This window comes from Sceloporus occidentalis, unplaced genomic scaffold (assembly GCF_023333645.1).
Source record: "Sceloporus occidentalis isolate IW3139 unplaced genomic scaffold, rSceOcc1.0.p SCAF_13, whole genome shotgun sequence".
NCBI classification, from domain to species: domain Eukaryota; kingdom Metazoa; phylum Chordata; class Lepidosauria; order Squamata; family Phrynosomatidae; genus Sceloporus; species Sceloporus occidentalis.
The window spans coordinates 10,499,446-10,520,592 of record NW_028316993.1 but is presented as its reverse complement, the minus strand read 5'-3'; the positions used below and the strand labels follow the sequence as shown (position 1 = coordinate 10,520,592).

At 39.0% G+C, this 21,147-nt stretch overlaps 1 protein-coding gene across 11 annotated transcripts in view; it reads left to right on the top strand.

Moving 5' to 3' along the window:
- The window catches only part of LOC149304923 (heterogeneous nuclear ribonucleoprotein R), a 37,164-nt gene extending 16,282 nt beyond the window's left edge, over positions 1-20,882 (top strand). For 9 of the 11 annotated variants that reach the window (XM_089479393.1, XM_089479392.1, XM_089479399.1 and 6 more), the window contains 6 exons: positions 170-346; positions 851-986; positions 1,911-2,116; positions 2,746-2,895; positions 4,192-4,313; positions 4,478-5,747. In XM_089479393.1, coding sequence (XP_089335519.1) covers positions 170-346; positions 851-986; positions 1,911-2,116; positions 2,746-2,895; positions 4,192-4,313; positions 4,478-5,087 — 1,401 coding nt within the window. In that variant the 3' untranslated portion in view covers positions 5,088-5,747. Of the gene's footprint in view, positions 1-169; positions 347-850; positions 987-1,910; positions 2,117-2,745; positions 2,896-4,191; positions 4,314-4,477; positions 5,748-9,363; positions 9,456-17,370; positions 17,410-19,426; positions 19,561-20,329 lie in introns of those variants that run through there. The other 2 variants (XR_016271905.1, XR_016271904.1) reach the window with 2 other exon arrangements.
- The last annotated feature ends 265 nt before the right edge of the window (positions 20,883-21,147 follow it).

The window sequence follows — 21,147 nt, the reverse complement described above, 5'->3', positions numbered from 1 at the left end:
TTAGCCCCTGAGATCATCTTTTAATTTAAGCTTCTGTGCTTACAATGGGAACATCTCTGTTGGAAAAGAAAGTCAAATTGGTTGAATATCACCCTTTCTAAATAATTTCATATTCTTAACTGACTGAAAAATAAAATGCTGTTATTTTTCATAGTAATTTTCTTTCCAGGTTTTTGTTGGCAAAATTCCTAGAGATTTGTATGAAGATGAATTGGTGCCACTCTTTGAGAAAGCAGGGCCAATTTGGGACCTTCGGCTCATGATGGATCCCCTTTCTGGACAGAATAGAGGCTATGCTTTCATCACTTTCTGTGGTAAAGATGCAGCACAAGAAGCTGTGAAATTGGTGAGTATTCTGTCATAATACTTGAAGCATGATAAAGCAGAATTACAGTTTTTTAAGATGTGGTCAGAAAGAGATATAATATATGGTATTTTTAGAGATGTGGGGAAAAACATTTCACAAGTTTTGACTAAAGAATCTCCAAGAGCAGAACAACAAGTGCATCTTTTCATCTTATTTTTCTGTGCTTGAAATGAAACGATAGGATGATTGATTAAACAAATGAAAATAGCCAATTATATGCTACTGCTTTTTAATAGTCTATGCCACGTTTTCTCAATCAGTATTCTGTGAAAGGTTGCTTGGGGTTCTCTAAGAGATTATGACTGGAAAAAACCCTTTTTAAAAACTATAGATACTAATCAAAATCTAAGTGGCTTGAAACTGTGGGAATAGTAGGCAATGAGTTAAACTCTGTTGGAAATCTTGTTCAACTAGGAAATTTTCCTTTGTCCATATTTTAGTAATCTCAATCTTTGAGCTAAGAGTTTAATTGTATTTTATCAGTGTGACAACTATGAAATCCGTCCTGGTAAACATCTTGGTGTATGCATTTCTGTGGCAAACAACAGACTCTTCGTTGGTTCTATTCCAAAAAACAAGACCAAGGAAAACATATTAGAAGAGTTCAGCAAAGTCACAGGTGAGCATTGGAGAACAGGAGCTACGGTTCTGATACAAATACATAATTTTATTTATTCAGCAAGCAGACTGATGCCATCCCTAAGTCTCTTACAGTCTTTACCATAACTCTGAGTGGTACTGAGCTTGCAGTGGCCCTAAAATGTATTAACTCTTAACATATGTTACTATTAGATACTTCGCACAAAAGGTCTTGCCATTCATTTTGATTTGAGAAGTTGGAGATTGTGGCCTAATCGAAATGGAGCTCTTAAAGTAGGTTGCAGACTAGTTTTACATATTTATACCAGTTTGAAACAGTCTTGTAACATACCTGTTTGGTAGCTGGGCATGGTAAAACTGGCAATGGATGACATTCTGCATATTTCACCTGTCATCATGTTTGGAATAAGGGTGTGCTCCACCAAGACAGTTTAGAAAGGCCCATCTTAGAGATTTGGAGGAGCATATACATGACTAATGAAGTGGATAAATCTACAATGGGAGGAGTGGTTCCACAGTGAAAACCAGCCGAGGGAGTGTGTCTTCTGCATAATTGTCTAAGATAGGATAAAAATCAGAGAGATCTGGTGGTGGCAAAAGAAATCTGGATTTTGAGTTCTATCAGCAATTGGAAAAAATATTCCTTCATTCAGAGTTCCTCAGAGCTGCTAGGTAGCATTGTTGATAGGACCATTGCTATCTAGGCAAGAATCTTCTAAGCCATTTATATGATTCTTCCATCTTGGTTCAGCTTCTAAAATGTTATCCCATACCAAAGATAGATGGGCTAATGTCTGCAGTTTGCTGATTTTTCGTGATAATACTATCAAGTGATGAGTCAGTTGCTGAATATCTCATCTGCTTATGCAGAAGCTTCTTGTGTTTCAGTTAGCTTTCTGAGCTAGAAGAATTTAGTAATCTGTGTTACATCTAATTATTTCAGAGGGATTAGTTGATGTAATCTTGTATCACCAACCTGATGATAAGAAGAAGAATCGAGGATTCTGCTTCTTGGAATATGAGGATCACAAATCAGCAGCTCAAGCTCGGCGTCGGTTAATGAGTGGAAAAGTAAAAGTCTGGGGAAATGTTGTTACTGTGGAGTGGGCTGACCCAGTAGAGGAACCAGATCCAGAAGTCATGGCGAAGGTAATAAAAGTTAGCCTATATGGCCAATGTTTGAATTAAAACTTTTTTTCTCTCTGTGGCCATTTCTTGAACAGAAGTGGTATTCCCTTCTTTGGGAATTGGGTGATGTCTTTGGAAGTTTTCTTTGCACAAAGGGCACAAAACATGAATGAAAAATCATCACAGTTCTGTAGCTTTGCTTTTCTAATCTCTGAGCAAAAACCACTGAAGTACACTCAATTACACTTCCATCTGGCAGCAGGCTTAGAAGCTGGTCCATGGTTTCTCTTACCTGAGAACCTTTTTCAAAATGAAATAAACCTATGTCTCCTAATGGCATCTTAAGATGGAAAAGTGACAAAGAATTTATCCAGGAGGCTCTGAGAAAACCAGACTGAAACTGTCTGTGCTGTTGATATCCAGCTTCATTTTTGAGGGCAAAATGAACTTAGAGAGCTTCTTGTGATGCAGATAGCAAGTACAGTAATCTTTCTTTAGGGCACTATTTTGTGTTCTCTCAGCTAGTGGTTACCCTGCTAACATCATGTTCTACAGTATAATAAGCATTACTAAAGTTCAACTAAAGTAAAAAAAATGTTTCTTATTTGGTATTCCTGAAGTTGATGTCCAGGTTCTAATTTTCTTAACAGGTAAAGGTTCTGTTTGTGAGAAACTTGGCCACTACAGTGACAGAAGAAATACTGGAGAAATCATTTTCAGAGTTTGGAAAGCTAGAAAGAGTGAAGAAATTAAAAGACTATGCTTTTGTTCATTTTGAAGATAGGGGGGCAGCAGTCAAGGTAGGTATCCACCATTCTTATTAACTAAAAACTATGTTGCCTGAATCTTACAGAATTTAATCCAGCCTCTTAAGAAAGCAGTTTTCCTGTATGAGATGGGAAATAGCAATCTTCTAGAAGACTCTTGTGTTACTGCTTCCGATGTGAATCTAACTGTTTAGGGGGAGGGCTCACTGCAATGACTCCAGCTATTGGCACAAGGATTTTGGTAACAGACAGAAGGTACAACATACATTTACTAAAATTAAAGGTGATGAGCTTAGCACTACTCAGCTTTATAACATCTGTACATCTGTGTTTGGATATGAATAAACAACATTACTGAATAGGCATGTATTTTCAGTCAGGGGGGTACATGAGCAATTCCTTTGATAGGGGAATCAAGCTGGCTATTCCTACTGCCAGGTAGAGCAGAATCTCAGCTAAATTGCTGCAGTTTGGTTGAGAAGGACACTGAATATGCAGGCAGATTATCTGGGACAATAGACACTGAATGCAGAAGTGTTCAGCGTTTGAACAATGTGAAGTCGAAGGTTTTCATGGCTGGCATCTATAGTTTTTTGTGGGTTTTTCGGGATATGTTTGGAATTTGTTAATAGTTGATTTAGGACAAAAGAGATAGTGGAACATGTTATGAAATTTTTGCTGGATGGGTTGCATAAAAGCCTAAGACCAAACACTTTAAAACTACAAGTTTCAGCCCTGTCAGCAGTTTAAAACTTAGGACAGGTGCCACTTTCAGCACATCCTCATATTAAGAAAAAGAATCAATGAGATAATATACTTGCCAAAAAAAAAATTTCTAGGTCAAGTCATGAATGAGGAGAAGTAGATTAGTGGCACACATTCAGCCACAAAGACTCAGAGCAGCTTCCAAATTGTTAATTTGACAGTTTCCTTCCTTCAGGCTTTCAGTCAAACCAAGAGATACAAGGGAAAGGGAATGACAGTAAGGGAGATGGCTGCCTTTTCTCTGTTTTCTTCCCAAGGAGAACAGGCAGCCTTTACCTATTCCATTTTAGAACGATGTTAGTTATGTGAGTTAAAAGAAATAATGTGCACTGTGTGAAGGTAGGCTTCTCTCAAGCAACCTACTAATTGCAAATCTCAAAGACAAATATGAATGCATTTGTGGAAACCTTAAGCAAGCCACCTGCTAAAACATTTAATATGTAAAATGAAAGATGTTGGGTAAAAGATTATTACAGTTTTGAGAAAATCAAAAGTGAGAAATGTTGAAGAAAAATTGTAACTGTTAATTATAGAAGGTAAGCTTCTTTTTTCCTTTCAAAACAGGCCATGAATGAAATGAATGGAAAAGAGATAGAGGGGGAAGAAATTGAAATAGTGTTAGCCAAGCCTCCAGATAAGAAAAGGAAAGAACGCCAGGCTGCCAGACAAGCCTCCAGAAGTACTGCGTGAGTGTTAAGTTTTTTGTTTATGTGTTACATAGGACTTCATGCCGATAGCAACATAATAGAAATCTACTTAAATTTGGATTGGCAAGCTCTGCTTGAACTATAGGACAACAACGTACAAGATGAATGCTTCTTTTGTTTTGTTTTCTTTTCTTTTTCATTAGGTATGAAGATTATTATTACTATCCTCCACCTCGCATGCCACCTCCTATTAGAGGCCGAGGCCGTGGAGGGAGAGGCGGCTATGGCTATCCCCCAGATTACTATGGCTATGAAGATTATTATGATGATTATTATTGCTATGACTATCATGATTACCGCGGTGGCTATGAAGACCCTTACTATGGCTATGATGATGGCTATGCTATCAGAGGAAGAGGAGGAGGAAGGGGTGGGCGAGGCGTACCTCCACCACCTAGGGGGCGGGGAGCACCACCGCCAAGAGGTAGAGCTGGCTATTCCCAGAGGGGGGCACCCATGGGACCACCAAGAGGAGCCAGGGGTGGGAGAGGGGGTCCTGCCCAGCAGCAGAGAGGACGTGGTGCTCGCGGAGCGAGGGGCAACCGTGGGGGCAACGTGGGAGGCAAGAGAAAGGCTGATGGTTACAACCAACCTGACTCCAAGCGCCGCCAGACCAACAACCAGCAGAACTGGGGCTCCCAGCCAATCGCTCAGCAGCCGCTTCAGCAAGGTGGTGACTATGCCGGTAACTATGGTTACAATAATGACAACCAGGAATTTTATCAGGATACTTATGGGCAACAGTGGAAGTAAGAGAGATAAAGAGGGCGTGGGAATATTGGCGAGATAGAATTGGCTAGAGCTGTACATCCTTCCAAAAATTGGCTTAATGTTTCATCCTTCAGTAGTGATTGGCTGCCATTTGTATTGGGCTGAAGAATCACTCTATTGTGTATATACTCAAGTCTTTTTTTTTTTCCTTTTTCTCATAAATGCACTTGGACATTAATGAGCTTGCAGAATTCCCAAACATAGTTTTGGGATACAGTGCTTTTTATCGTTTTAGGCTTCATTTTAGCAGTTTATCAGCCGGATGGGCAACATTGTTAAATCATGATTTTGCAAACCTTCTGTTTTTGGACAGTTTTTTTTTTTAAATTTGGGATAGACTACATAGGCATATGCTGTACATAAAGTAAAGCTAGTATTTTGTCTCCGTAGTTTTAAGAAATTAAAACAAAATTAAGTTTTCTTGTACTGAAAATAACATGACTGTATGTTTTGCATTCCTAGAAGTAGGTTAACTGTGTTTTTAAATTGTTATAACTTCACACCTTTTTGAAAATCTGCCCTTCAAAATTTGTTTGGCCTAAACGTCAAATCCGTGGCAATTTGTTCCTTGATGTGATTGTATTTCCAATTTCTTCTTGTTCATGTAAGATTTCAATAAAACTCAAAAACCTATTCAAAACATTACCTATTTCAAATTCAATTGTGTCCTAAAACATTATTTCATTGGTAATTCTTGCAAGAAACAGTTTTTAAAAAAACTGCCTATGTGAGTGATCAAATTTATGCAAATTTTCTTGTGATATCCAACATCTGGCATTGGTGGCATGTGAGTCAGAACTAGGTCTAATCATAGCATCAAAATCAAAATTTATTAATTGGTAACCTAATCTAGTTGTGCTTAATGTTCAGCTGGTTGCTATTCTTAACAGCTTCAAGTACATCTGAAACCGCCTCAAGCCCTATTAGTTAGATGTAAGAAGTAGTTTGTAGGAAAGTGATCCATAAATTTAATCTTGTTTTTGTTACTAATTTGAATAACGTCTAATGACTCCCAACACAATTCCATATTGCTCAATTGTACTGCTCTATTTTAATGATTTTTCAAGGTATAGCAAATATGTAAATACATCTTTATGTTATAGATAAGAAATAGGATTACTAACTTAATTAAAACATTAGATTTACACCTTACTGAACAAATACTTAAATTCAAATTTTCATTAATTGGGGACATCACTAGTTTTGACTTGAAATATCTGAAGAACTTCTTAAATGGGCTATGCTTTAAACCACAACCATTTTTATGGTTTTGCTTCTCAATTCATGATACTTGTTTTACTTGTTTGCATCCTTTGCACTGTTCTAAATTGCAATGAAATACATGTTGTTATAGGAAATAGAATCCAGAGATCTTATATTTACAGATAAATTGGCCAAGTTGAACACCTCTAAAAATAACTATCTCAAATTTATCAGTTTGCATTTCCTTTGAACATGGGGGTAGTAGGACCAAGCTGTATGTCCAAGCCTTGTTTATCCTTTTTCTTTTTGGAAGAGTTGCATTGTTGTGTCAACATTGGTCTTTGACATTTTGGTTTGTTGTGAGTCAAGACAATAAATTAATGGATTTCTATCTGACTCATGAACTGCTTTAAAAATTACATTTCAGTTCAGCCTTGAGAAGAAGAGGCCCTTAAAATTAATTACTTAACAAGGGCATCCATGAGAGTTAAAAGCAAGGTTTGTTAATTTGAAAATATCTGATAGTCTACAAAGTATCAGAAGTCCTAATTCACTGTTCTGGGCACCACAATTAAAAAAGGATGCTGACAAGCTAGAGCATGTTCAGAGGAGAGCAACCATATTGGCGAATGGTCTGGAAGCCATACCCTATGAGGAGCAACTTAGGGAGCTGGGTATGTTCAGCCTGGAGAAGCGATGGTTAAGGCATGATATGATAGCCATGTTTAAATATTTGAAGGAGTGTCATATTGAAGATGGAGCAAGCTTGTTTGCTGCTGCTCCAGAGAATAGGACACAGAGCAATGGATGCAAACTACAGGAAAAGAGATTCCAAGTAAACATTAGGAAGAACATCCTGAAACAAGAGCTGTTTGACAGTGGAACATACTCCCAATGAGTTGTGGTGGAGTCTCCTCCTCTGGAGGTTTATAAACAGGCTGGATGGCCATCTGTCGGCGGTGCTTTGATTGTGTATTCCTGCATGGCAGGGGGTTGGACTTGATGGCCCTTGAGGTCTATTCCAACTCTGATTCTATGAACTCCACAGTTTAATATTGTATTATAAATTGTATTATAAATATGGGCTTACGTTAAAATACTTGCTTGAGAAGGAGAGACCCTTAAAATTAATTACAAGGTGTTATAAACAAGGGCATCCATGAGAGTTAAAAGCCAGGGTTGTTAATGTGAACATATCTGATAGTCTACAAAGTATCAGAAGTCCTAACTCACATTTGCAAAGAGAAATCCTGTGACATGTTGATATTCAAGCTAATTTTATAAATTCTGGAATTCAAATTCACATCTCTTAAAATCTTGATGGTTTCAAATAGCAAATGTACATATATTACACAAATATAACAGTCCCATGAATTTTCTTTCAGGAAAACAGAAGTCTCCCCCCACCCCCCACCCCCACCCAATGTTTCCAGATAAATACAATGCACAATCTAATTAGACAATTATTTTTCTATGAGACCTTATTAGTAGCACTTTAACAATAACTAAATGTCAGAGTTGTTCATCTGTGTTTCGGCTTTTTGTTAATCAGAACATTTCTAGCATAGAAAACCCCAGTCACACAAGAATCTCAAAGCTTTTTTTCTTCAAGGTTGGGGAGGAATCATGAAATGGGATTCGATATTTGATCACTCATTTATAGCAGTTGCTTCATTGTCTATATTGATATGAAAGTGATTTCGAACAAACTGATGCCAGAGTTTTGGTATTCAAGAAACCTTTGTCAAAAGATTTCTACAAATTCTTAATTATGTAAATCTATCATTGCAATGAAAGCCAGTTTATGCATTAACCAGTTTATTGGGAACTATCTTATTTGTGAAACGTTTAAATTTATAGAGATGCAGTAAATATTCTAGGTATACCATTCCTTCAGTAGCTTAACTGTTTTAGAGGATTTTTCTCCAGAAATTCTACTAAAATTCAAAAGGATTGGAAGATCTTAAGCTTAATAATCAGCTATATGAATGACTGCCTCATTTGTCAAAGCCTGATTATATTTTCACCCTATCTACATTTGTATGCCATTATTTGAACTCATTTGCATTTCGAACATTAAAAAACATGCTTGTAATAAGGCTATTATGAGCAAAGTAAATAAATTGATGGCTATATTTTAATGAGAGTACAAGGGAGTTCTCAGGGCCTGATAATTGGACTCCTTATGCAAGCAAATCTTGGAACATCATTAGGGCTTTTTGTTTTTGCCTGGCCAAGCATGATTTGAGTTCTTGTAATTTGTAACATATGAGCCAGATTTTTCAAAACTTGCGTCTAGCCCTTTGGTTTAAATTTGTACTGTTTGAGTAGATACAGTCGGCCCTTCTTATACATGGATTTTTTATACACGGATTCAAGGATCCACAGTTTGAAAATGTTCAAAAAAGTATAAATTTCAAATATCAAACCTTGATTTTCCATTTTTTATAAAGAACACCATTTTGCTATGTTATTATATCTAATGGGACTTGAGCGTCCACGGATTTTGTTATCCACAGGGGATCTTGGAATCAAACCCCAACGTATAACAGGGGTCCACTGTATTTTATTGAATACTAGACTTTATGTCACTGAAATAAACTGTTAAAACCTCAGGTTCTAAGGGTTTTATAAAAACTGGAACTTTAGCTGTATTTTCCCATTTTTGTGAAAATGGGAGCTTCTGTTAACTTAGGACTAGTATTCAGCTGTTTGGCATAGCAAATTTGATGCTTAATTCTTCCAGATACAGACTGGCTCACCAAGGTGCATCTTTAATTTTTTGCAACTGCTGGGATGGAAAAACACTCACTAGAAATGTTCTGTTAATGCTTCACATATCTGATTAGTATCTGGGTATTGGTTAGAAACTCACAAAAAAATTAGCTGTGGCTGACTTAAATTTTCTTTTTCTGGAGGAATATTTTTGCAAGGAGGTTACCAGAAGCTCTGAATGACAGTTCAGAATGTATTGCACTACATTTTCTGATGTTATCCAGAAACCTGCAAGTGTAACTTCTGTTTTAACTCCTTCCTTTTATTACCTGACTATCAGGGAAGCGTGGTTGAGGCTGCCCTGACCTGACATGTCATGATGTCGACTTGCTAGGTGGGGTTCGCAGGGGACAGTAACCATTGGAGTTATCGGTAAGAGAAACTTTTTCTAATTTTTCACAAATAAGATGAAAAGACTTTCTTCTGGGTGATGGGAAGGATTATGTTAATTACTCCCTCTATTCTCTTTACTAATCTTCATTGTTTGACGTTCCTCATTGACAATTTCCTCATTATGGTGGATGTGCCGGTTGACTGTAACAGGTGAGTATGAATGTGATTCTGCGGGTTGTAATGAGTTAATAGACCTGAATTAGAAGATTGTTCAAAGGACTTTATTGCAGTGCTTCTTGAGCTATCTGGTAAGGAGGAACTGGCTGTGGGTTTTCCCCCTAATGTGCTAGGGGCCTATACTGTTGGATACAAGTATTCCTCTCTTTCCTACAGGCATCCAGCCAATGGCTTGCAGACTAACTTTAGCCAAGGATGGTACACTGCTCTATTGAATATTTTAAAAAAGCATTTGGAAAACGAAGCTGAAATAGCACATATGAACTGCCTTTTGTTCACCATAGGACTGTCTACTCTGTGTTGGAAAAGTAAAACTCCCTAGATTTCAATAGAATATTTGAGCTGGATTAAAGCTACAAAGCAACTCATTTTTCTTAACTTGCTTCTGTAGCTAATTGGTTTTTGAAACAACAAGCTTGAACAGAGCCACTTTTCTGTGTGTTACAGCCAGACTGTAATGCCCAGTTGTTCAATGGAACAGCAGTAGGTTGTATGCCTGTTACTCATTTCTCTCTTTCATTCTGTATGCTGACTTAGTGTGAGCAATGGGAAGAGAAGCAGGAGGCAGGGCCCTATGGGTTGCTGCCCTATGCTGCAACTGGGAAGGAAGTTTTTTTTGTGTGATGTCTTTTCCATTTTTCTCAGAATTTCTAATATCCAGTGGCTACTTGGAGGAACCAGAGAGCTTTTTCCTGAATGGTTACCAGAGGAACAGTTACTTACCTGTAACTGTAGTTCTTCTTTGTGGTCTCTGTGAATCATACAAATGGGTTTTCCTGAGCCTGTGCAGAGACATTCGTAACCTTCTAGAATTGCTAGGGAAGACTTTTCAGCAGTAGCCCCACCCAGCATATATATATTTCTAGAGTTCCCATTCTTTTCCCTCAGTTCTTTTTTGTCCATTGTGCTAGCAACATCTAAGGAACTGATTCATTGAAGCACTCTTGTTTTTGATATAACAGTTTTACAATTAACGGATTTGCCTTTTGACTACTCTTCTTCTTATCGGATATTGGCATCGGCGTAGTTTTTCTGGTTTTTACTTGGCTTGCTTCGACTGCATCGCGATTTGGGCCTTGTTTGATGTTGTTGGTTTCACTTGGCCTGTTTGACGATGCTTCCATCCAACAACGGCCTCTCAATCCATGTCTTTCAAAAGTTGTGAGGAATGTGGTGCTAAGCTTCCATACCAGGACAAGGGGCACAATGTGCAAACATTATAGGGCCTTCACCCCTAAGGCTCAGAAAAATCACCTTTCTAGACTCAAGGCAATCTTATATGAAAAGGCTTTAAACCACATGTGCCTCCCACAGTGAATGCCTCTGACCCAGCATTTCCAGTCCCGATGAGGCCTTTGACAATGTCTATGACTCCACTCACCCTGGCTCTTCAAAACTGAGCCATGAGTTTCTTTATCAACCAAATGCCAGCTCAAACCCAAGCATAGGGCCAATTTCGAGGCCCACAAATCAGAGGACGTCCCTGTAAAAAAGTAGAAGTCCTCAAAGGTGGAAACCAACACTGCCTCTCGCTCAACCTCCAAGAAGTCCAAAGACAAAGAGGATAAGACGAAGAAACATAAACACTCTTTACACTCCTCCACTAAGGATTGGAGGCTCGACCATCTGAAAAACCTGTATTTCCTACTCCATCTCTCCAAGTGGTACAGACTGGTCAGTTCAGTTTCAGAAAGCGAACTTGCAGATCCCCCGGTGAGACAGCTTCATTAGTCTCCCTTGCCACATCCTGTCCATGTGTCATATGTGTCAGGTGAGTTCTCTCACCTCACATAAGAGTGAGCCACCATATATTTGCCTCCCCTAATATACCAGCAGGAAAACTGATACAAACCTGAGCTGTGATTTGAATCTGAACATCAGTACAAATCTGACCCACAGTCCCGTCTCGATACTGATGGAGAGCACTATCGGCACCAGCAGCAGAGAGAATGCTATCACTACTCCCCGCTGCACGTCACCCAGGTTTCTGACCGTGTCTTTGACAGGGAAACCAGTCGCTACTATCTCTCTGTAGAACCTGATTTTCATCTAAGGCATTATCCTTGCGATCTCCCTAAAGGCCCTTGGGGATCCCCTACGGGTTCGTTGATTTTACAGTTGGCTCCATCGTCATGACCTCAACCCACGGCTCCTCAACAGGTATGTTTGCAGACTCAAGCTCCACCTGTCCCACCTCGCCGCAAATCCTTGGCTGTTCACCAGGTTCGGTAGCATCAGTTGAATCTAACTCATCTTCTCCAGACTGACTCTGTGCCAGGTCCCCTTCCAGCATTCTGGTGACCCACGAGTCTTCAGCAGCTGATGACATCTGCTCCTTTTCAAGAGAAGTCATCTGGATGGCCAGCATGCTTAACATCAATGTGGTGCATCATGAATCTAAGACTCTGGATTACCATATATACTCGTCTAAAAATCTAAAAAATTATGTCCAAAAATTGACCCCAAAATCCCAGATGACATAGTAGTTCCATTTGTAACAATAATACTTTAAGAAGCAGATTCAGGTCCTGTACAGACTGGTACCTTGTCCCAGCCTGTGGGCGAAGTCAGGATGCAGCGTCTTGATGCTCTGACTCTGCCCCCAGGGCGTCATGATGCCGTGCACCATTCCAGACAGCGTGTGGCATCATGGAGTGCCTCCAGTGCTGCATCCAGATGATGCAGTGCTAAAGGGGCGCCAATCAGTTACGCTGCCGCACCTATGGCACCCTTTGGAGGTCCTTTTTGCACCCTCCAAAGGCCGGATCGGGGCCATGGTGTGAGGATGCTGAGGCCACGATCCAGCTGAAGAAGGGGCGTCTGTTTGTACAGCCCCTGAGTTAATAGTTATTCCCTGAATAAATTGCACAATTTAACTGTGATACTTTTATGCCAAGCCAAATTATACATAGTGCCATACAAATTATACATTTATGTTCCTAAAGTAACAAAATGCCTTTCAATCTGTAAAGGGTGCTAATATTGCGTCCCCCCCTCCATTTTTTTGAAAATGCATTCTTCTGGCAACAGCCCATCCACTTGAAGAAACTGGAGTTTTCTCAATGGCTTCAAAATTTCTGGAAATTTTACATCTCTAGGTAAAATCTCTAATTTTCAGATTTCCAACAAATAATTTTAAAGGACTCTTGAGAACATGGACAGAGTGGCTGATTTTTGAAGTACTGTCTCAAGTTAGAAAGCTGACTGCTGTCAAGTTATAGTTCAGAATCCAGATTGTTGCTCATTCTTAAAACTTCTACTTCTTTATGTAAAATCTCCTTGTAATGTCAAGTCCTGCTCGAATTTGACAACACTTTTAAAAGCAGAACTATTTATTTATTTATTTATTTATTTATTTCAGGGATTTATGTCCCGTCTTTCTCCGACAGTGGGATTCAAAGTGGTATACAATAATTTGAAAAGATGTAAAAACATTGATTACAACAGTTAAAAATAATTAAATATTATTGATTTTAAGACTAAGTATAAAGCACATAGTTACAACCAGTAAAAAACGTAAAAAGCATTTACATAACACATGACATAGCACAAGTAACATTCCTCCACCAAATGCCTGCCTGAATAAAAATGTCTTTAGCTGCCAACGAAAAGAGAGCAGGGAGGGGACCAAGCTGACCTCCCATGGAAGGGAGTTCCACAGTCTGGGAGCAGCCATGGAGAAGGCTCTCTTTCGAGTCCTCACCAACCACACTTGCAAAGGTGGTGGAATTGAGAGAAAGCCCTCCTCTGCCAATCTTAGCAATTGAGCTGGCTTGTATAGGGAGATACAGTCCTTCAGATAGTCTGAACTCAAGCCATTTAAGCCTTTAAAAGCAGCGCTTTGAATTCTACCCTGAAACAGACCTGTAGACAGTGAAGCTGTTTCAGCTATATGTCAGAGACAGCTTTGGTCACCCTGGCAGATTTCAGGGGGAGGTCATGGTGTTGAACAGGCATCCCCCAGCACAACCTTCTTGGTCCACCCTTCCAAGAAGGAACAGAGCCACGGTAAATGCTCCAATCCCCACTCCAGAGAGACGACCCAGAAGGATACCATGGTTGATGGTATTAAAAGCTGCTGAGAAGTTTAGCAGAACCAGTAGGGTCAGACCCTCCCTGTCCAATTCCCTACATAGGTCATCTGTCAGGGTGACCAAAACTGTCTCTGTCACATAGCCTGAAGTCAGACCCAAATGGGTCTAGATAAGCCATTTCGTCCAAGAACCCCTGGAGCAGGGAAGCCACCACACGCTTTAAAACCTCGTCCAAAAACTGGCCGATATTTCTCCAATCTGGTAAGAACTAGGAAAGATGTTTTTCATTAGCGGCCTCACCGTAGCCTCTTTTAGACATGCTGGAAAGATCTCTTACTGTACTGAGGCATTCACTACTATCTTTATCAACAGCCAGGATGGGCATGGGTCCAGTATTCATGTGGTGGCTCTCACCCCTCCAAGGATTATTGTCAAGATTCTCAGGGCTGGAAGAGGAATGTATTTATTTACTGGCAGATGCACTGCCATATGTTTCAAGTGGTTATTTGTTATCTCTTAAAAATTAAAAAGAGCTATGTATTTGAGCAAATTTGGCATTTTAATTTTTATATGTAGATTTTTACAACAAAATTAGGTGTTATATCACCACTTTGGATTTTAATCTATTTCTGTTTTGAAATTGTCATTTTAATATATTTAATATATGTATTCTTAATATTTTATGGTATTGTTTACAACAATAAACATGCTCACTTAAAATTAGTCCAGTGCTTCTTAGGGAGTCTGAGTGGAGGACCAACAGGTTTTTTTCTTCTAATATGTTAGGGATTGGTACCATACTTCTACCATTGGCTACAATTGTTCTTTCTTTCTTGAAAATGCACCAGAGACTGAGGAGCTGATGACTCATGGACTACTACTTTCACTAGCACTGGATTAGTCTTTCTGACCCCTAGATTGCTTGTGCTTCTTGCTACTGCTGTTGATCTGAGGCTAAATCCAATTTTTATCACCAGCTAGAACAGAACGGATGATTAGCTTAAGAGAACTTATTTTCCCCTCCTTTCCCCTCTCCAACTTGCCCATTCTGTCATCATCTGCTGCTGTTGCTTCTTGTCCCAGATTTGGATCATATGGAAGTTCTAAAGCTGCTACGAAATCAGCTTTTTGTCCTTAAAAGCAAAGAAATGTGTTTATATGGGCCATATAGACTTAATGGGTTTTTTTAAAAAATCAGCTTTGTTAGGACATTTTTGTAATGGAAATAACAATATCCAGACTTAAAGGGGCTCAGAATTACATACAGTGCGCCCGCGTTATATGTAGACTTGAGCATACGCATTCAAGGCGCGGGGCACAAGGGGTGGTGTGTCCCATTCAAATGAATGGGGTGCGCACCTGTGGTGCCCCGTGTGCTCCTGTGCCGCCACGCATGAGCCACATTCAAATGAATGGGGCTCCTGCATACGCAGAATTAGCCTTATGCGGGGGGTGGGTGGGTGTCTGGAACAGTACTATATATATATATATATAAATATAGAGGATAACTCCCCAAACACCCTTTAGAAGCATTACATAACAAATAAATAATTGGATAACATACAAAGACATTCTGAAGAAGCACGAGGGAGATTATATGATAAAATCTCAATTAGAGTTGGAAGAGGAAGGGATAAAGTTATAATGGTACACACATAGACAAATACATGAAAGATACAAAATGGATGATAGACCACGAGGAAAATACTGTGTGATTCTGCTGGTAAAACAAATTGTAAATATACAAAGTACACTTGTCCCTCCATATTCGCTAGGGTTAGGGGCACAAGACCCCTGTGAATATGGAAAAACAGCAAATAACAAAACCACCATGTTTTTATCTGAGAGGACACCTCTCTAGGAATCCCTAGGTCTTCCAGCACAAGTCTGTGGTCAATGTCCGACAGACACTCACCATAGAACTGCACTGGAGGAGCTACAAAGGCCTAGTAGAGTATCCTCTCTAGGAATCTCTAGGTTTTTCAGCAACTTTTAGTTAAAGTTAACCACAGAGTTGTGCTGGAGGACCTAGAGATTCCTAGAGAGAACTTATTAATCAAATCCCTGAATAATCAAATCCGCAAATATCAAATCCGCAAATATGGAGGGATGACTGTACTATTGAATTTAAAGATGGAGGATGAGGCCATAAAAGACAAAATGATTATAAGGAAACACCAGAGGAAGATGAGTGGTTATATAAAGAATATGAGACTATAGCAATGAATAAATCAACACAATTGTTAAAGAAGAACTGAATAGATGAAGTTAATAGAGAATGGAGGTTGGTAATGGATTTTCTTGAAAAGATGTGGGGGGGGGATAGCGGTGATAGGGTTCCCGATATAAGTAAAATAAGGTGATAAGATAGGGTTTATTTCATTACTTTTCCTTACTATCTCTTTTTTTAATGCCAGAAGAAAGGGGTAAGAAAACAGGATATATAGGATATGGCTATAGGGAATATATGAGTACTGGTTATATTTGATAAGAGATAGAATTAATAAAGAAGTCATAGAAGTCTGGTGTATGAAGCAATGGAGACAAAGGAGGAAGTCTAGGTGTGGAAGGACGAGAATGTGAATTAAGGTACTGTACTGCAAGTGCTAGAAGGTATGAGTATGTGTGAAGAATTAGAAGGAAGGTAGAAGAAGGTTGATTATGGCGATGTCAGGAGGGGTATGAAAAGAAAAGTGTGAGAGAGGAAGAGTTGAAGAGGGAGAGAAGTACATGTGAGAAAGGATAGAATAGCAGTGATGGTGAGTGCCCAAACTGCAACCCAAAACCCACTTATTTATTGCAAAGTGCCATGTCCCTCTGGCTTTCTAGTAACAAACTCTGGCAAACTCTGTGCTGCAATGATGGCACATGTGCACACAGAAAGGGCTCTGAGTGCCACCTCTGGTATGCATGCCATAGGTTCGCCATCGCTGGAATAGGGAGTAGTTGAAGGTGAAGAATGATGAGTATAGGAGAGGTATAAGTGAGGTGGGACAACTAGACAAAGACAAGACTAAACAGATTGATAATTGGTAAGGGAAGGAGAAACAGGACCGGGGTAAGGTGATACTGTTTTATAGCAGGTTTTATGAATGATAAATATTGTTCCTTTGTTTTATAATGTTATGAGTGATGTGTATTATTCATTTTATCCATATTGGAATTATAATAAAGATTATTTTTTAAACGATGTTTAAACCTTAACACAGAGGTAGGCAGACCATCTGGGGGAGAGTATCCCAGATTTGGTGCCATAACAAAAAAAAATTATCCCCCCCCCCCCTTCACCTGATCTTATAACAGGGAGATCAAGAGATTGGTTTCGGGGAAATCTTTAATTTGAAAGGTTTGAAAGGTCAGCAGCTGGTTACACATTGCAAACGCAGGTTGGCATGATGGAGTTTTCTCCAGCATATTGTGTTGAAGGCAAGGATTTCAGCTGTTGATTTTATGTTGAAGTTAGGGTTGACCACACCTTCCCTACATAACCTAATAGGAAAAGAAGTACCACTTTCTTCTGTCCTTACTATCGGGTTGGGTGTTTTGTTTTGTTTTTGTTTTTTGTCCTGTTTTTTGATAGCAGTAGAAATGTTCTTTAAGATGAAAACAAATTCTGTTTTGCTGGCAGTTAATATGCAACAAATCAGATGCCCCAGGGTACTACTCATGTAAATGTCTTTCAGCTTCAGAGACGTCCCTGAGCAACATCTGCAGGTAAGAAGGTAGGTGGTGAGATTTTTTAGCCTTTTCAGGTTTGCTTGTGAATCTTAACTTGCATCTTGCTTTGGTGCAAATTTGTATTGTATGAAGATGTTAAGTGTTAAATAGGTATTTAAACATGATGAAGTAGGCAGTGATCAGATAGCAACTGTTGCTTCAGGCTTATTACAGGCTTTCTTGCACTGAGCAAAATCTAGCACCCATTTGTGTAAAATGAGAAGCATTCATTTTATGCTATCTGTCCACATACACTGGAGCAAAAGGAAAATGCACAAAATGGCCAATATTTCGTTCACCAAGAAAATTAAGATGGCTTTGGAATCTGTTACTGTTTTTAAAATCTGGGCTGTATAAGTTCTGTGGAGCCTATAATATGTTACTAACATGGAATTGAACTACTATGGAATCTAAACTTTAAAATGTTATAGACTTTAGAACAATGAAGATATGCTTAGAAGTGTGTGGACAACATCACATAAAATACCAGAAATCCAGAGAGATTGTTGAATGATATCTCCAATGACCAGGAATTCGGTGCCAAGGGTAGGCAAATTTTGGCCTTCCACATGTTGGACTGCAACTCTTTCAGTCTATGACTGCCAGCTAGGGCTGGCGGAGAACCATAGGTTGCCCAATCTTGCTTTCTAGTTTTTTGTTGGATGGGTACCCATATGCTTTTTTGATACTGGAACATAGAATGTCATCTTCTAACACAAAATTAAGATTATGTTCTTAATAATTGAATCTGTTAGCATGCAAATATCTTCTTTTTAGAAAGGAATCATAGTATGCATCGTCTTTTCTGTAACTGGTGGGAGATGCTTGATCATAAATTCAGGTTGCATTTTCTTTTTGTATGTGGACATTTACAGCTAAAATTGTCCTTTTACATAACCGCTTTGCCAAGGGAGTTTTAAGTGCATGCTTAATTTCTAGAGCTTAATCCAGTTGCTCGATTTGCTATACTGTTTAGTGTGCCTTTAAGGGAATCATGATTCAAGTTGAATTTTTCTAGTGCTCAGTAATAGCCAGGAATGGATCAGTAAAGGCGGGAATTTACAATTTATTGCTAAAGCATGCCCAGCACAAAACTTGTGTAATTGAAGGAAGTGACCATTCCTCACAGAGACCATGATTAACTTTTTTCTTCAACAATATATTCCAATCTCTTCCAAATAGTTTGTTTAAAGATAGCTGAGTTCACATTTGCTTATTGGAAATCTATAGCGCTTCAACTTATTTTGTCAGTGCTGACTTTATTACAGGATAACGTCCTTTATTACAGGACCACTGAGCTTATGAGATCTGTTGGTGCATTTGTTCTTCATTGTAAAACAGAAGGGAATGAATGATAAATACAATTAAGTTTTAATAACTATATGTGTCATGAAGATGGCAAGCAGTCCATCCCCACTGCCAGTTCACAAAGAGGGCTGCCTGGAAAATAAAGCTTGCTAGGCCTTTTGAGCTTGATTTATTTTTGGAGTAACTCATTTGATTTCTTTGTTACTATATTTAAGCGAAACATTCATTTGCCAAATAACCATAGAAAATGCTGGTAATCTTACTTTCCTTCTGTGATATTTCTTAAATGTGAAGAACCCAAATTTTTGGAAAACTGAACACCTACTTGAACCACCCTTCCCTCAAATACTGACATTGCTTCCTCCCGCTCTCTCCGCCAAAGCCATTAAACTTCTTTAATAACTTCGTTAATAATCCATTTTTAATGATTCTCATACACTTGTAGGGGAGCACTCTGATGGAAATATTGGTCTTTCCCCCTCATCCCTCTATAGAGACAAACCATAAGCATGTTGTTTAACTTTGACTGTATCTGGAAAAATGTTTACTTGAATCAATTGATACTTGAAGAGTAAACAAAAATAAAATTAGGAGTGATCAAAGATGTATGTAAAGCTCTCTCTGTAGAGTTGGATAAGGATCGTGGATCAGGTTTGTTTATATAATGACAGCTATACTGAAAATTGCTTATGCTGTACAACCCTGATGTTTCAGAAGTGTGATATGAGGAAGCAAGAAAAAATCCCCTTCAGGGTCTATGCTGCTATGATGCAAGGCACTTCCTGTGATTCTGGAATAATGGGGACATCAGAGCGATGACATCACCCAGGCCTGGAAGGACAAAGAGGGTGAGTTAGCCTACTAGGTTGAGTACTTGGTGGCTGTGGTCACCTTCCCACATTGGCACAGTATGTGTTAGCATGATGCACAGAGCTAAGAAAAAATACACAGGCAACCCATGGCTTTTCCTGAAAGCTTGGGGTCTATGGTAGGAGGTGGCATTTGTTGAGGTGTAAGCCCAATTAGATGGCCTGCTATCAACTCCCAGAATCCTCCGACACACATGCTGAGACTTCTTGATGTTGCACTGTGTTGTTTCAAGTGAATGTGTAATGACAGGAACATGGAGCAGGAACAACAGCCTCATATTTACCTTGCCCTTTCTTTCTTAGAGCTGATGCAGATTAGGCTCAGAGGGGAAAGACAAAGCAGTGAGCCAAAATAAATTCAAAGAGAAACATCTTGACTTCTTGGAATAGGAAGAGAGTATCTTAGTTGTGCTTCTCTTTCCAGCTTAGAACAGACATTTAAAACCAAGAACCAGAGCATTCTTTCCCCTCCTGAATGCTTATTTCAGTGTCTGAGAATAGGATAGCAAAATGAAATGATTTTATCATTCTTTTGTTTCAAATGCACACATTGTTGTAGATACAGTTGTGCATCATAGTTCTCTCTCACAATTGAGAACTACTATGACTAGGTTCATGGCTGAGCCCTAGGATTTAGAAATTAAAAGGATTGAATTTTACCAGGCTCCTGAGTCCCTGGATGCTGTTGAGCAGTTTGTTTTATCTCAGGCCAAGTCTCTCATTAGAATAACTGAAACTTTCATTGCAGTATTATGGTAGCAGCAAACATATACAAGGCTATGGAGCACTGAAAACCTGTGGATCTGATTCTGTTTTATAAAGCACCCTCACCCTATTGAAAAATATGTCTGGAAGATTCTTCTGTGTGAGTAGAACTTTTTTTGTAGAACTTTTTTTTAAGCAGGGCAACATTGAAAAATGCAGTTTTACTCACCCAAATTCTAAGAGATGTAGCAAAATCCTTATTGTAGGCTTTTCCCATTGTGATCACCTTGTTCTTAATTACATGTGGGAAATCTGTAGCAAAGGAAGCTCCCTTCCCGCTGTTCATGGACTCTGGCATCAGGAGTGAGTACAACTTGGCTCTTCTCTTCCCAGTAATGGTCAAATGCCACCTTCCCTTGGGTGGCTGGTCATTTTGAAGAACATAACATCTTCCACTTGGGTTGTGTATTGAATTCTCGGTTGTACATTGAACTACTCTGCAAAGTAGTTCATTGGTAGATCTGTCTCTTTCTTAAAATTTCCTTTCTTTGACATGTAAATTGCATTTTGTTTAATAAACATTTTACCAAAGTAAATATGCTGTGTATTTTTCCACCATGAGTCTGCTTGCTTTCCCCCCCCAAAGAAGATACACAACCTGCTGCTGAAGTTAAGCTGGTGTGATACTGTTGGCTGCCTGGAAGTACTAAGCCAATCAGACTCCATGGAGGAAGAGTGGGATAAAAGTGAGATACATAATTGTCATTCTTTAATACATGCCCTTTTGAAACAAGGAGTGTAAAAGAAATTCCTCTTGCAATCTCATCTGGACTGGTGGTTTAAGTACTGGCATCAGCTTTT